Source organism: Cebus imitator, unplaced genomic scaffold (genome assembly GCF_001604975.1).
Source record: "Cebus imitator isolate Cc_AM_T3 unplaced genomic scaffold, Cebus_imitator-1.0 Scaffold51, whole genome shotgun sequence".
In the NCBI taxonomy this organism is placed as follows: domain Eukaryota; kingdom Metazoa; phylum Chordata; class Mammalia; order Primates; family Cebidae; genus Cebus; species Cebus imitator.
The window spans coordinates 8,118,514-8,135,378 of NW_016107366.1; the positions used below are offsets into that span (position 1 = coordinate 8,118,514).

The 16,865-nt window shown below is 42.0% G+C and overlaps 1 protein-coding gene and 1 long non-coding RNA gene across 4 annotated transcripts in view; both read left to right on the forward strand.

Moving 5' to 3' along the window:
- Positions 1-9,537, forward strand: part of TRMO (tRNA methyltransferase O) — an 18,349-nt gene extending 8,812 nt beyond the window's left edge. For 2 of the 3 annotated variants that reach the window (XM_037738238.1, XM_017527843.2), the window contains 3 exons: positions 692-849; positions 3,687-4,352; positions 9,086-9,537. In XM_037738238.1, the coding sequence (XP_037594166.1) occupies positions 692-849; positions 3,687-4,352; positions 9,086-9,345 (1,084 nt within the window). In that variant the 3' untranslated portion in view covers positions 9,346-9,537. The remainder of the gene's footprint in view (positions 1-691; positions 850-3,686; positions 4,353-9,085) is intronic. The other variant, XM_017527844.2, reaches the window with a different exon arrangement.
- Positions 9,538-11,503: 1,966 nt separating this feature from the next.
- LOC108303896 lies at positions 11,504-15,574 on the forward strand. Its single transcript, XR_001825010.2, has 2 exons — positions 11,504-13,697; positions 15,360-15,574. It is a non-coding gene; the product is annotated as an uncharacterized LOC108303896 (long non-coding RNA).
- The last annotated feature ends 1,291 nt before the right edge of the window (positions 15,575-16,865 follow it).

Consider the following 16,865-nt stretch of genomic DNA (forward strand, 5'->3'; position numbering starts at 1 on the left):
TTTTTTTTTTTTGTGAATTACCTATTCATATATTTGTGTTCTTTGCATAGTGTCCTATTAGTAATTTGTAGGAACAATTTATGTACCACAGATATTAACCCATTGTCCATTATGTATGTAGCAAACGTTTTCTCTTAGGCTGACATTTTGTAGTACATAAATGTAATGGTTTCATGAGTTCAAATCTGTTAGTCTTTCTTCATGGCTTCTTGGTTTTGTATATTATTTAGAAAGGTCTGGTAATGCCAAATGAAAAAAAAAAGGAAGGTCTGATCAAGTTATTTAACATTTCCGAACTTCAATTTCCTCATCCCAAAAATGGGGGATAAATTATATTACTTAAGATTGTTAAAAAGATTGCATGAAACAAGTGTAAAAATGTTTTACCATGCTACCTGGCAAACAGCAGACACTTAGTAAATTTTGTTTATTGGGTACTTGACAAAGATCTCTTAAGTTCCTATTGTGTGCCAGTTGTTGTGTTAGGTGCAAAGAATGTAGAGATGAGATTCTGCCTTCCTTTAGGGAAGGGGGATGGTGTTATTTTCTTCCTACCAGATTACAATTTAATACTATTTAAAAGATGATTTCTGTTAATTTGTGGGAGATTGCATTTTTTTCCCCATCAGATCATTGTGATAAAATAACTTGTGCTCTTTTCTTATTCCATGGTTTGGTTTGTTTTCAATAGGATTTTGTTTGTTTTTCACAAGAATGGTCATTTGAGCTGTAAGGCAAAAGTGCAGCCGCCTAGGCTGAACGGTGCGAAGACTGGAGTTTTTTCCACAAGGAGCCCTCATCGCCCCAATGCAATAGGATTGACTCTGGCCAAGCTGGAAAAGGTAGAAGGTAACCATTTCATTTCTACTTTTACCTTTTTCCTTACCCAGAAAAGTCTTATAAATAAACACAGCATTCACCACTGGCTGTTTTTTCAGACAAGTACCAATGATTTTAACTCCTGAGAACCACAAGACATTGAAGAAAATACGGTGATTAAAAGAATGTTAGCATTGAAAAATGTTGAAATAAACTCTCATAGAATGCTTAGAGTTTGTTTATATTATTACATATATCCCAAACTAGTAAATTATTTAGAAATAACACAAAGATTTCATAATCATTAAATTAGTAACCAAAGTTTCTCTTGACTTGGAATGCAATAAATACAGAACGATTTAAAATAATTTTTCAGTTTAACACAGGAATAACTCATTGTACATGCACATATGAAAAACACATAGACTGGTGGTATATTATTCCTTCCTTGTAGTCATGGGGAAATAGACATCATGGCTGCAGCGCAGATGTCAACTGTACAATGTGGCAGGAGTCTGGGATGTTCTTGTTCACTACAAGAACAAACATTGGTCAGGTTATAGAAGTTTTAAACTAACTAGCTTTAACTGTGTGTTCATATGTAATATAGTTACACATGTATGCAAAGCATTCCATTTTTGTTTTGTTTTCTTTTCTTTTTTTTTTTAGCATTCCATTTTTGAATCACTCTGACCTAATAGATGCATTTGTTAGGCAGAAGATGAAATGGCAGGTAAACTAGGAGTCAGGAGACCATTTCAGGCTTCAGCCTACTGGTTGTGAAGTGGGCAAAGGAGAAGGACCTGCTTCCTCTGTGATTCAACAGGATATTTTGAGACTCTTGTAAGACAAAAGTTCTGAAACTGCTTTCCAGGCTATTGGGCACTAGATAGATGAGAGCAGTTATTTTGCTTGTTCTTTCCCATAACTTGAACTCCCTCACTGGATTGTACTCAACTAGGCCTTAGGTAGTTGTCCCAGAAAAATTCAGTACCTGATCCACCTTGAATTTTATCAATTCGTAATGGCTAACCAATTTGGGTAGCAAGTACTAGAATATTTTATGATTATTCATGTAACTCACACATATTTTCTAGCACTGAATATGTGCCGGGCAGGCATTGTCCTAGGTGCTGGAGCTATAGTGGTAAACAAATCAGATAAAAATAAAAATCCCTGCCCTCAAGAACTTAATGTTTCAATGGGGATGTTAAGTCAGAAAGATTAAAAGGCAAACACAGTAGCACTGTAGACATTACTATATAAGCTTTATGGTAGCTAGTGTTTGTGCAGTGCTTTACAGTTAGTGTTCACATACCTTATCTCCCAGTGGCTCTGTGGCTTTGATAAAGTAGCAATCCCCATCTCATACATGAGGAAACTGGGGCTCTTTAATGTTAGAGAATCTGTCTAATAGCTTCCAGCCAGGTGGTTGTCTGACTCTAAATCTCTTGAATTCTTACTTACGCTACAGTGCCTTTCTTTTTCCTACAGATATTGTTAGGCATAATTCATCATCTAGCAAATCCAGAATCAGCTTTCCAGAACTCCAGTCTCATTTATAATAAACATGTTTCAGAAATCAGGGTCCTGTATTAGTTACATTTTTCTTAAATGGAGACGGAATCAAATGTGACTACATGCAGGTTTTCTGTTCTCATTTGCCTTATTTTCTAAGAGTCAGGTTAGCAGATGACTATTTGTAGCAGGAACTGGACAGTGTCTGTCCAATGGGATGACTGGAGTCTTGTTTTTAGTATTGGTAATGCAGACTTATGTGCTACTTAATCGTTTGAGTCTTCATGGATGTATTAGATTTCTATTGTTATGTAACAAATTACCACAAAATCATCAGTTTAAACAACACACATTTATTATGTGTTTGAAACATTATTATGTACCTCTGGGTCAGAAGGACAGGCACAGCTTAACTCGGTCATCTGCTTAGGGTCTCACTAGATTGCAGTTAAGTTGTCAACTGAGATGAGTTCTTATCTGGAGGCTTGACCATGGAAGCTTCTGCTTCAGGGGTACCCAGACTGTTGGCCACATTGATTTCCTTGCTATTGTAGGACTGGGGGCCTCAGATTTTTGCTGGTTGTTGGCTGGAGGCTGCCCTCAGCTCCTAAAGGCTGTTTGCAGTTTCTTGCTACATGGGCTCCCAGCATGCCTGCCTACTTCACCAAACCCTCAAGGAGAGACCCTCGAGTCAGTCTTCCAGTCAGCAGCAGTGCTCATGAAAAGCATAGTCACTGGAGGGACATCACACCTCTTTTGCCATATTCTGTCGGTCAGAAGCCATTCACACTCAAGGGGAAGGATTATTTAAGGGCATGAACTTCAGGAGTTAAGGGGTCACAGGGCCACCTTTGGATCTGTTTGCCACAGTAGAAACCCTCATTGGTCCCACAGAGATATATTGAGGACTACTATGTCTCTGGAACAGAAGCACCAGTGATACAAAGATTAGTTGTCCCCAGCCTGTGTTAAGGGGCCTGCCTGCTGTCTAGGGACAAAGACTCTAAGCAGGACACTGCCTGACCATGGGGAAAGGGCTGTAGCAGAGGTTTGTGCACAGGCTTTTCTATGGGGACTGTAGGAATGAATGCTTTTGTCTGAAGCAGCCAGAAAGGCTTTGTAAAAGATGTGTGCTTTGAGGGCCTCAAAGAGCAAATAGGCGTTTGATAGGTAGAGAAGAAGATGGGCTTCCAGGTAGAAAAAGGATGTGTGTTGGTACCAGGTCTGTGTGAGAGAATTGTGAGTAAGCGCAGTGAGGCATGAGCAGACAGTGTTCGAGGATTCTGGGGTATGATTGTATTCTCTAAGTGTTTGCACTGTTCTTCATTTTTCACATTTTTATGTCATAGGTGGAGCTATATACCTTTCTGGAATTGACATGATACATGGCACACCCATACTAGACATCAAGCCCTATATAGCTGAGTATGACTCACCACAAAATGTGATGGAGCCTTTAGCAGATTTTAATTTACAGAATAATCAACATAAACCAAAAACTGTGCCCCAGTCTGACGGCAAGACTGACAGCTGTGACCAGCGACAGCTCTCAGGGTGTGATGAGCCACAACCCTACCATGGCACTAAGGAGAAACCTAAATGTCCTGAAGACAGGACTTCAGAAGAAAACTGCCTGACACATAGTGACACAGCACAAAGTCAGCAGGCATTCCCTATGCACAGGGAGATCACAGCGGATTTTGGTTTGGAATCAAGAAGTGATCAGAGTTCCAGCGTGGCAGAAGAGCAAATTGGCCCATATTGCCTGGAGAAGAGCTTTTTAGAGGAAGGTACAGATAAGAAGCTAGAAAGAGTGGAAGGAGCAGCAGTCCTGCAAGGAAGCAGGGCGGAGACACAGCCTAGGGCTCCTCACTACCCTGCTGGAAGGGCTGATGGAGCTCTCCACAGCGTGGTTCCTGCCTGGGTGAGAGAGGCCCCTGTGGCCACTTTGGAAGTGCGGTTTACTCCTCATGCTGAGATGGACCTTGTGCAGCTCAGTTCACAAGGTGAGCCAGGTATCTTCAGTTTCTTCATTCTGAATGAGAGATGAATTTTTACTCTGAGATTTAGCCAAGTTTAGCATTTCTGAGGTCAGTTATATGGAGTGTTTTTCAGTATGACTGGTTTTTAGGAAACAGGTATAAAATAATATTTTTGCAGCACCATCATATGATAACTTTTGTTGGACAACTGTGTGGTCAGCACATTTAGTTCCAGGCTGTCAGAACATTGGCAGAGGGTGACTGCTGCCTCACAATGTGGCCCATGACTTTCAGCCCCTTGTCTACTTGTTGCAGTAGTTCTTAGAGTCTTCAAATATCATTCAGGAGCTAAATTGTGCTTGTTCTATACTTAAGTACATAGAGTTTTCTCATTTGTTTTGCTGTATGACTATAGAAATGTTACATTGTACTCTGACAGTCAGGTAGCCCATAGCTCAGCCTCTGGCACAGAGGACTCCAGGAGCACGGGAATTGCCCCAACAAAGTCCCACTGCTAGAGGCATACACTTTCTTGCAGAAGAGAGGCCACAGGGCTCTTATGTGGAGGCTGCTTACTTTAACACATAGTTCTTAATAAATGTTATCTGGTTTCCCTAGCCCACAGCAGATCCCAAGCAGCAGCCTAGAATGAAGGAAGAGGCTGTTAATATGTGGATACAGCAATACCAGTAAAAAGTAACTAGTTGCAGGCTGGGCCTGGTGGCTCACTCATGTAATCCCAGCACTTTGGGAGGCCGAGGCGGATGCATCACTTGAGGCCAAGAGTTCGAGACCAGCCTGGCCAATTTGAGGAAACCCTATCTCTATTAAAAATACAAAAAATTAGCCAGGTGTGGTGGCAGGAGCCTATAATCCCAGCTATTCGAGAGGCTGAGGCAGGAGAATCGCTTGAAGCTGGGTGGCAGAGGTTATAGTGAGCCAAGATGGTGCCACTGCACTCCAGCCTGGGTGACAGAGTGAGACTCCATCAAGAAGAAGCCAAGGTGATGTCAGATTGCAAAAAGCTGTACTTTGTGTTACAACTCAGTAAAGAGCCAGTATAGCCGTATAAACAGGGAAGTTCATTTATTCATTCTACAGCTGTTTACTGAGCTTCATCTAGGTACCAGACATTGGACTAGGTTCTTGGAATACATCACTGAACAAAACAGATTTGAAAAACCTGTGTTCTCATGCAGCTTGCATTCTAATGAGGAGGAGAGAGACAAACTAAAAGCATAATAAGCAATCAAGTTATTGTACCAAACATACTCAACATTATATAATATTAGAAAGTGATAAGAGTCGTGGAAAAATTTAAAAGAGAATACAGCGGGATTGGGGTGTTACTATTTTTATTTTTGAGACAGGGTCTCACTCTGTCACTGAGGCTGGAGTGCAGTGGCAAGAACATGGCTTACTGCAGCCTCAACTTCCTGGGCTCAAGTAATACTCCCACCTCAGTCTTCTGAGTAGCTGGGACTGTAGGGGCGCACCACCACACCTGGCTAATATTTTGATTTTTTTATAGAGACGGGGCCTCATTTTGTTGCCCAGGCTTGTCTTGAACTCTTGGGCTCAAGGGATCCTCTGTCTCTGCCCCACAAAGTGCAGGGATTACAGGTGTGAGCCACTGCACCTAGCCTGTTGCAATTTTAAATAGGTGGTCCCAGTGGTCCTCACTGAGAAGACACATATGAGCAAAGGTGAAAGAGGTGAAGACATGAGCCAACCTGTCCACTGAAAGGACATGCTAGCCTGAGGGACAGCCAGTGCATAGCCTCAAGGTGGAGGGTTCGTGGCACATTTGAGGTCACGTGGCCAGAGTGGACTGAGGAGGGCTGAGTGGAAGGATATGAGGTGAAAAAAGTACTAGAAAAGGGATGAGGTCACCTAAGAGTTTTATAAGCCATTGTAAGGACTTGAGTTTTGCTCTTGAGAGGAGTGAAAGGCAGAGGAACTTGATGTCTGTATCCCCAGAGAGCAGGAGACCATCTCTGGGTTCAGATCACTGCCTGGGTAATTTCTGGGTTATCACACTTCAATGACATGTACAGGCAAGCTAGAATTCCTTATTGAGACAATGAAGACTTTCATTCCATATCCAGAAAATAAAGGCTTACACAACACTAGGTTTTCCCCTGCTTTACAAGCAGGGAGAGAATGAAGAGGCTAGTGGGATATTTGGCTTTGATAACTCCAACCTGAAGGAAGTTCTTCTGATGGGAAAAAGAAGTCTAAAAGTTGGTGCTAGAGACACGTGACATCTGACTCTGAGATTTCCCCATTTCTTCCTGTCAGAGCCTCAGCCAGCCCATACTATTGCCTTTTGCAAAGGAAAAGCCACCCCTTCCTCTGGATGGAGGCAGCCACTTGCCAGGGCCCAAGCACTGGTTTTAGCCCCAACATGCCAACCTCAGCAGGGTGCCATATGCAGGGCACCCCCTGCACCTCTGGGTGCGGCAGTCTTATGGTCACAAGTGGCGATGTCACTTGAGGGTTGTGCTTCTCATTCGTTCTTAAGCCTTTACTTTATTTATTTATTTTATTATTATTATTTTTTGAGACAAAGTCTCCCTCTGTAGCCCAGGCTGGAGTGCAATGGTGCGATCTCAGCTCACTGCAACCTCTGCCTCCCGGGTTCAAGTGATTCTCCTGCCTCAGCCTCCCGAGTAGGTGGGACTACAGGCATGTGCCACCACACCCAACTAATTTTTGTATTTTTAGTAGAAACAGGGTTTCACCGTGTTAGCCAGGATGGTTGTGATCTCCTGACCTCATGATCCACCCACCTTGGCCTCCCAAAGTGCTGGGATTACAAGCGTGAGCTACCACGCCTGCCTAAGGCTTTACTTTTAAACAAATCTTTGGATTTTAAAATTGATCTCTTTATTTTAAAAAGTTCTGTTAATAGAGATTATATCATCACTGTATACAGTTGATGGGAGGAGGATGATCGGTTGTAAAAGGATTTTGTGGTGGAACAAAACAGTCCTGCCTCCTAGACACTTTATGTTTACACTTACCTCTTGTCCCATGGTTATTGTTGAATGCAACCTACTATGGAAGGTTCTGTTTTTCTAACTGCAGTGCAGTATGCATCAGGTGTTTGAAATATGCCTTATTGATTTAAAAAATGGTTAAAATGAGAAATTAGGCAGTGTAACTACAAAACAGGAACTGATTGATCGCAAACAGCAAAATGCAGAGCCGTTGCAGAAATGAGAAATGACTTCAGGAAGTTCTGAGTCTAGAAGAGGGTAAAGGTGTTGAACTGAGAGGAAGTTTGGTGCTAGAGTGAAGGTCTGGGCAGAGTGCTATGGGCATTCTGAGAGGAGAATCCTGACTTGGGTCGGGGAGGGTGTGTGGGATGAAACGGTGCTTGAGCTTTGCCTGGCAGGATGAGTAGGCAAGGAATTGGGGAAAGGCACCCATGCCCGATGAACAGCCAAACAGAGGCTGGAGCCTCTACCAGAAATGCCGTAACTGGAGAGTGTGATGAGCTCCTAATTTTTGAGTGGCCTTCGAAGCCATTTTGTATGAGCCATGCGGTAAAGGAAACTTATTGCGATATAATTGATTTTTTTGTTTGTTTGTTTGAGATAGAGTCTTGCTCTGTTGCCCAGGCTGGAGTGCAGTGGCGCGATCTTGGCTCACTGCAACCTCCGCCTCCCATGTTCAAGTGATTTTCCTGCCTCAACCTACTGAGTAGCTGGGATTGCAGGTGTGTGTTGCCATGCCCAACTAATTTCTTTTTTTTTTTTTTTGTATTTTTAGTAGAGATGGGGTTTCACCATGTTGGTCAGGCTGGTCTTGAACTCCTGACCTCGTGATCTGCCTGCCTCAGCTTCCCAAAGCACTGGGATTACAGGTGTGAGCCACTGTGCCCAGCCCATATAATTGATTTTTGACTAAAAATTGTACTTCATGGCTTTATTTGCCCAACTTGCTTATTAGATATAGCCCATAGTGATTTTTGGCTGCTTATAGAAATCAAGTCCACTCCAAAGGGATAAATATCCACCACCACCACAGATGGTATTTTGAGTCGGGGCAGCGTTTTTAAAGTCCATACCTTCCTGGAAGGGGCTGACCTTCATCTGGATGTATGGGATGTTGAAAAACTAGGTTGCAGTTACTTTTTAAATTTGTTTTATACATACTGTATTTTAAAAAATTAAAATACATTAAAAATCCTACAAACATAGGAAGTTTTGCTGCTCCTTAGGGACACGGATGTGAGACAGTCCCAAAACAAAGGGACATTGCTGGTAACTGTGAAGCTGTGATACCAGCTTTCTTGTGCAGCCTCTCTTGCCTGTAGCTGGTGTTCTGGGTGTGTGTGGGTTCTCTTTCTTGTGGCTTTCTGAGGATGCTGGGACTGTCATGAATTTCCTTGTCTCTGTTCTGAGAAGAAAATGACAAGGAATGAAAGTCTATATTGAGTATAGAAAAGTGACATTTTGGATGTCAGGAAAGTGTCATTTTGGTTGACGGAAAATGAAAGCTCACCTCTTCTAGTTAGGAGACTAAGGAAAAATGCTACCATGATTTTTCTGTTCAGTAGAACGAAAATTTGGGGGTGTACAAGTTAAACCTAATGGCAATAAAGACCTCTTAAAGGTGACAGTCTCCGTAATGATCAAATCGATTTCCAAACCCTGTCCATGTTAAGTGATTTTTAAGGAATCAACCAAATTCCATACTGAAGTTTGTTGTGAAATTTGACCTGCATGATACTGCTCATTGTGTTCTTTTCATTGCAGATGTTGGTCAGGCATCATTTAAATATTTTCAGTCAGCCGGGGAAGCGAAGCGTGCCATTGAGGCTGTGCTGTCAGCGGACCCTCGGTCTGTGTACCGCCGGAAGCTTTGCCAGGACCGCCTGTTCTACTTTACTGTAGACATAGCGCATGTCACTTGCTGGTTTGGTGATGGTTTTGCAGAGGTTCTGAGGATCAAGCCGGCTTCTGAGCCTGTTTATATGACTGAGCCTGTGGGGTCCTTGGTGTCTCTAGGGTCTTAAGGAGCCTCTGTCATGTCTTTAAGATAGCATCATTTATCTTTGGTTGTGGCTTTTGGATTTTCTGAAGAAGCTAATGTACCGAGAAGCAACACTTTGTGATCTCGCTGCTTTCATTGATTTGGGCTGTTCAAAATGTTTATTTGAAAAATGCATACTTTAATAAACTAAGAGATAGAAAATACAGAGAAATCATTCTGAAGAAGCTAATGTACCGAGAAGCAACACTTTATGATCTCACTGCTTTCATTGATTTGGGCTGTTCAAAATGTTTATTTGAAAAATGCGTACTTTAATAAACTAAGAGAAAATACAGAGAAATCACCGAATGCTTTTTGATCTGTTGATATTAAAGAATCCAAAGGTGTTGCTGTCTTGAAAATTTCTGAAAGAAGCTTTTCTTGGTGTATTTGATAAAATTAGACAAAGGTCATTCCAGCAGAAACTTTGAAGTTGAGGGGATCTGTTTAACAATTCATATTGGTTTTCCTGTCTGTCTGGAAAAACCTGACCTTTCTATTTTATTCCAAATCCAACCTATATCTTAGGAAACTAACAAATCAAAAACAAGTAGTTAAGAGATAGTTTTTGAGATTAAATTTCTGTATTTCAGAGACTTTGTGACGTACACACATATGTATATGTATGCATATTTAATACCGATTCTAAAATAGAGACTCTCTGAGATTTCTTTGGCTGTCTTTGTATCAGAAAGGGAAACCACCCCCAGAAGTTCAAGAAAATAATTACTGTTTTTTAATATACTCACTCTGTGACTATTTATTGAGAACCTACTATGGACTAGGTTTTGGTGATAAAATGAGATGAACAAGGTGTTCTTGTTGCAAGTCATGGTTAGTGGAAGAAGTAAGACATAAACAAATTACTGTATTACAGTGTGAGAAATACAGTATTACAGTGTGAGAAATACAGTAATTATATGTGGTTCCTCTGTAGTACCACATAGGAAGCAGTTGTAAGAATGTATTGCCTATAGGTGATTTTAATGATGTGATCCCAGATAACTGAGGATTTATGATCAACATAACCAAATTAGACACCTGTCAACACGATACATACTTTCCTAATCATGATTGTAAATCTTAATAGCTGATTGAAATGAGCTGATTGGAATAGTCTTGAATAGTTTTGAAATGAGCCCTACTGCCTGTGGATACTTGTGCAGAGTCATTTATGGCTGATGACACCATACTCCTAAACCAAACTGGTTTGTAGTTGCCTTTAATGTTACTTAGAACTTCTTGGGAAAGTATCTTTAATTTGATTTTTGATTTTTTTTTTAAAAGATGAGGCTCTCTTGTGCCCAGACGAATGCAGTGGCCTGATCATAGCTCACTGCAACCTTAACCTCCCAGGCTCAAGGAATCCTCCCACCTCAGCCTCCTGAGTAGCAGAGTCTACAGGCTCATGCCATCAGCCCCACTATTTTAAAAATTTTTTGTAGAGACAAGGGTCTTGCCTTGTTACCCAGGCTGGTCTTGAACTCCTGGCATCAAGCAACCCTCCCTCCTCAGCCTCCCAAAGTGCTGCAATTACAGGCATGAGCCACTGTGCCTGGGCTAATTTGATTTTTTTTTAAAGCTTTTGATTTTGAAATCATCATAAGTTCATGGGAAATTGCAGAAATAATAGAGGTCCCATTTACTCTTCACCCAGCTTTTCATTTAACTTCTTCCAGTGGTTCCATCTTACATAACTATAGTAAATGCTAAAGATAGGAAGTTGACACTGGTACAGCCTATACTTTAGTTTGATTTTGTTCTTTTTTCTTTTGAAAAGTTGTTTTGAAGCTAAATCAGGGTTTGAAGCACAAAATGTTGTTTAATATGTTAACAATGACTCTCGGGGATGGTAACCAACCACCAGCCTGATAACAAGAGGACTATTAAGTTGTTTGGGCTTTTATTACACAGTCTTAGGATTTTAGAGCTAAGAAGGATTTTAGGCCAGGTGTGGTGGCTCATGCCTGTAATCAGCACTTTGGGAGGCCGAGGCACGTGGATCATTTGAGGTCAGGAGTTCGTGATCAGCCTGGACAACATGGTGAAACCCTGCCTCTATTTAAAAAACAAAAATCAGCTGGATGGTAATGGCGTGCACCTGTAATCCCTACTCTGGAGGCTGAGGCAGGAGAATTGCTTGAACCTGGGAGGCAGAGGTTGCAGTGAGCTGAGATCGTGCCACTGCACTTCAATCTGGGTGACAGAGTGAGACCTTGTCTCAAAAAAATAGAAAGGGTGTTAAATATAATCTGGCTCAGTCTTCTTCCAGTTCCTGAGTCTCTTCAGTGTTGCCAGTATTTGGCCTCTCCAGGCCCTGCCCAAACACCCTCAGAGATGAGGTATTCACCCCTGACCTGTGCAGCTTATTCTTTGTGGGCAATGCTCATTATTAAAATGTTCTTTCTGAACGTGAGCTCCACTCTGTCTGACAACTCTGCCCACTAGTGATGCCACACGGTGAGGCTGGTTGACCTTCCAGGTTAACCTGTCAGGCCTTCCCTAGGCTGAGCACCCCCATTTTCTTCAGCTGTTTCTTATAAAGTGATCTGAAGCCTCTTCCAACTCCTAGTCCTTCTTGAGTCCGCATATGAGCATTTGTCTATGTGGGTGCAAATTTAAGTGTCCTTTGTGAGGAAATGTACATCTCTAGTTGGTGAACTTCCATCCCTTAGAGAGAGAAATAGAAGCAAAGATTTAAAACAAGCTGTTTCTTTATGTCTTGGAAACTTTTAATTTATCCATCCAAGCTTTTTTTTTCTTTTAAAGCCTTTGAGAGCAGGCCACCATCCAAGCTTATTTCCACTAACCTAGAGAATTAAATATACCTGATTTGTAGCACAAAATAAATAAAAGGTAAAAGTTCTCTCCAACCCTCCATCAAGTGGTTTAAAAACTGTCATTGATTTTATGTCTGGAATTGAAGTTGTTTTGGTGCATGCGTGCATGCACACGGACGCACACAGATATACACTAATCCTAAAAATGAGACGGAGATGAGCTGCAAGAAAACTCAAAAGTGCTGTAAGTATAACTCTCAAAATAGTGTTACAGCTTTAGAGTCCTTTTGTGTTCTGTTTGTATCAAAAGCACATTTAGGAGGTTCTTTATAGGTGGGAGGGGAATACATCAAGAGGAAGAGGTTGCTTGATTCTTGGTCCCTTAGATTATGAAGACTCTCTGGCCAGAGTTTTGGAAAAGGGGTTATGTCTACAAGTAAACTTATGGTTTCAGGACTGCCTTAGAAACTTTTTCAAAAGAAGAAAGGCAAGTTCTCTACTAGGCATTAATGGCACCCACCTTAATTTTTAGCCTTTGCCTTTTGGTTCCTGTAGGGGGAGCCCTTGATAGCAGGTTTTTCCCCCTTCGACACTGGCTTGGAGGAAAACTCCAGTTCAAGCTGTTTAGGTAATTTTGGCCTTTGGCCCACCTGCCCCAGCTTTGAAGAACAGTAACTTGTACAGGCAATGCTGACTGATGCTTGTCAGTCACATGTGAGAAGAGATTAGGAAGATGAGTGGCATGTATTGATTTTTTTTTTTAAACTGTAAGCTTGGCTTCAGGGGTGGGATTGATTATGTGGATCTGTGCACAACCAGGTACGCTCGTTAGCTAAGCCCATGAACACACACGGACAAGGCACCGACTGTGCTTCTGTGTTTGTGACTTTTTTTCTTGGAAAGAAGAAAATGAAGTTGACGTGAATCCATCTCTTATTGGTAGGGTTTTTAAAATGCTACGGTCCCAGAGAAAGCAGGGGAAGACTCAATAAAAGTGAAAGTCTGCATCACTGAACTTTTACCATATCCTTGTAACTGGGCTATGCACTTTTTGTACATTGGTTGGAGGTTAACTAATGTGCTCAAACTGGTCAGCTGGTCAGCCGCACAGCTAGGATTCCAACTCACTAGCCTGGTGCAAGTCCGCTTTCTTCTCAGCCTGGCTCTACCGCCTTCCTCAGTACAGAAGTGGGTGCTTAGCACACCATGCTGGTTTATTGGAAGGTCAGCAGTTCCATATGCTTCAATACAGGACACTTTGTCAGAGAGAAGTCATGGAAATCCAACTACTCATGAAGAATGCACAGAGGAATAGGGGCAGAAACACCCATTTCCACAGGATCTGCATGGACCCTCCTGGGAAGCAGGATGGGAAATGTGAACAGCACCGGGCTTGGCCTCGGAACTTCAAGCACTTGCTGCCCTGACATGGACTAGGTCATGACCTCAGGCAAGCCGCTGCACCCTGCCTCCAGCTCTGTGACCTTACAGAGTTGTTGCAAGGATAATGCTTGGGAAAGTGTCTTCGGAACTCTTCAATAGCCTGTAAACCTAGGTAATATTTTTATTGTGCTTCTCTTCCTTGATAGCCTTTCTCTACCACTCTGTTCTGGCTTACCTGGCTAGATAAGCCGAGTTCAAGAGGATCTAAGGGGCCCCTAAAATTCAATGTATGGATGGTTTGTTTTTGGTTTTGGTTTTGGTTTTTTGAGGCAGTCTTGCTCTCTGGCCCAGGCTGGAGTGAAGTAGTGCAATCATGGCTCACTGCAGCCCTGTCCTCCTGGGCTCAAGTGATCCTCCTCCTTCAGCCTCCTGAGTAACTGGAACCACAGGTGCTTGCCACCATGCCCGGCTATTTGTTTGTTTGTTTGTTTGTTTGTTTTTTGAGACAGCCTCTCTCTGTTGCTGAGGCGGGCATGCAGTGGTGCAGTCATGGTTCACTACAACTTCTGCCCCTGGGCTCAAACCATCTTCTGACCTCAGCCTCTCAAGTAGCTGGGACTACAGGCACACACCACCATGCCTGGCTAGTTTTTGTATTTTGGGTAGAGACAGGGTTTCACCATGTTGCCCAGGCCAGTCTTGAACTCCTGGCCTCAAATGGTCTGCCTGCTTTGGCCTCCCAAAGTGCTGGGATTACAGGCATGAGCCACTGTGCCAACCTGTCTTTTTAATTATAGAAATTTTTTTAAGGTTGGGCTTGAGAGGCGAAGGTGGGAGGATTGTTTGAGCTAAGGAGATGGAGGTTGCAGTGAGCTGAGTTTGTGCTACTGCACTCCAGGCTGGGTGACAGAGCCAAACTCTGCTTCAGAAAAAAAAAAAAAAAAAAAGAAAAATTTAAAAGGACTATTTTTTTAAAGGACTGTTTTTATCAAGCAATATGATGTTTTGCTAAGGGAAATATCACAAAGTACTCCTCCCTGAAGGATTCAGTTATGCCACAAAACGTCTTCCCCCTCTCATCTGGGTTTCCTTTCTGGGGTTACATGTGGATACACCTTTACCGCCCAGGCAGGCAGTCACCAGCTCAGTGCCTTCCTTACAGGTTTTTTTTGTTTGTTTTTGTTTTTAGTGCCCTTTCTCTTCCACCTTCTTTCCTAATCCTAGCCCAGGCATTGCAGGAAAATCTCTGCATCTCATTTATAGAAAATAAAATTATAATTACGGTGTGAGGTTATTAAAGCAAGCCCTACCTTCCTGATGGAGAAGCGGCAGGTCATAAGTTTTAAAGCTCAATTAAATATATAATAGGGATGTTTATATTGTTAAGTTTCCTGGCTGGGCACAGCAGCTCATGCCTGCAGTCCTAGCACTTTGGGTGGCTGAGGGTGGGCAGATTGCTTGAGCCCAGGAGTTTGGGACCAGTGTGAGTAATGTGGCAAAAGCCCGTCTCTTAAAAAAACAAAATTGGGGGGTATATAAGTATATATACAAATGTAAACACAAAATTTAAAAATTAATGGGGCATGGTAGCTCATGCCTGTGGTCCCAGCTACTCGGGGGGTCAGGAGCCTGAGGTGGGAGGATCACCTGAGCCCAGGAAGTCAAGGCTACAGTGAGCTGAGATCATCCCACAGCACTTCAGCCTGGGTGACAGAGAAAGACCCTATCTCAGACAAAAACAAAAAATTTAGTTACCTTATCTAGATAAGTCATAAAATGACTCTCTAGCATTTACCGTATTCTTATCCTTTCTGCCCTTTCTCTGCCTTTGTAGGTTCCAGCAGATGCAATTCACAGAATATTCAAGGTTAGGCCAGTGCACGTGGCTATGAACAGCAAACAAGAGCCTTTTCAATGCCTGCAGTGCAAAAACTCAGTGAGTTATTTTTCAGTGGAGGGGGGCACTTGGCATATGAACTCACACCACAAGAGTCACATTTAAGTTAATATGTGTTTACGTTGTGTTGACAAAAAGGGTAGGAAGCCAAGCGTGCCGGTGTGTGCCTGTAGTCCCAGCTACTCAGGAGGCTGAGGCAGGAGGATTGGTTGAGCCCAGCAGTTCAAGGCTGCAGTGAGCTATGATCATGCCACTGTCCTCCAGTCCGGGCAACAGAGCAAGACCCCATATCTAAAAAAATAAATAAATGCAAAATTTAAAAGTAGGATTGGATGTAATACAATGTTATCTTCTGTGTCTTAGATAGCTTGAAAATTCTGAGATTCTTCACTAATATATCTAATTCTTCATTCAATTCAAGATATATAAAACACTTAAATTCCATGTTAACTTTTGTTTTTAAAAGTTATCCACATGCTAAACACTGAAAAACTACATAATAATTCTTCATATTAGTATAGACTTTACAGTTTACAATGCAGTTTAAAATATATTACCGTATTTGGTATCTCAGTAACATTATGGATTGATCGTGCTTCTGGGAGCTAAGCTGCGGGCCTAACCAGCATTTAGGAGAGGGGTCAGCAAATGATAGTCCAAAGGCCAAATCTGGCCCACAGCCTGTTTTGGCACTACCTGAGAGCTAAGATTGGTCTTTACATTTTTAAAGGATTGTAAACAAAATGAAACAAAAACAAAAAACCCAGAGAACACGTGACAGAGACTGGTGGGCAAAGCCGAACATACCTACAATCTGGCCCTTTACAGAAAAACCCCTGACCCCGCTCCTTGATTTAGAACATTATTTCTCTGAAACTGGTTTTAAGTTCCAGAAAAGTTATTTACAAGTTAAGTTTTTGGGGTATCACATGCTTCTAAGTCAGAGACTGTTTTTATTTTTAAAGGATTTATTTATGTAGCCATGTGAGAAAACGTATGACTAGGATATAAATGGCAGGTATTATAATATTTCATTCATATGTGTAAAATGAGGAGGTTATATAAACCCATGTTTTCACATTATTGGAAAATTTCTAGAAGGATAAAAAAAAATGTGCCAACATGGTTACCTTGGGGCTGGTTCTCTGAGGACTCACTGCAGAGGGGACTTTTTGCTTTATTCTCTTTAGTACATTGTGAATTTTCTGTCTAATCACAGGCATGGTATTTTTATCTGTGGAACCTGAGGAAAGTAAAATGCCTAGAACTCAAACTGGAATGGACTGGATATGTTAGTGCAACTTAATAAATAAGTTAGGCTGGGCGCTGTGGCTCATGCCTGTAATCCCAGCACTTTGGGAGGCTGAGGCGGATGGATCACTTGAGGTCAGGAGTTTGAGACCAGCCCAGCCTACCTAATGAAACCCCATCTCTACTAAAAAT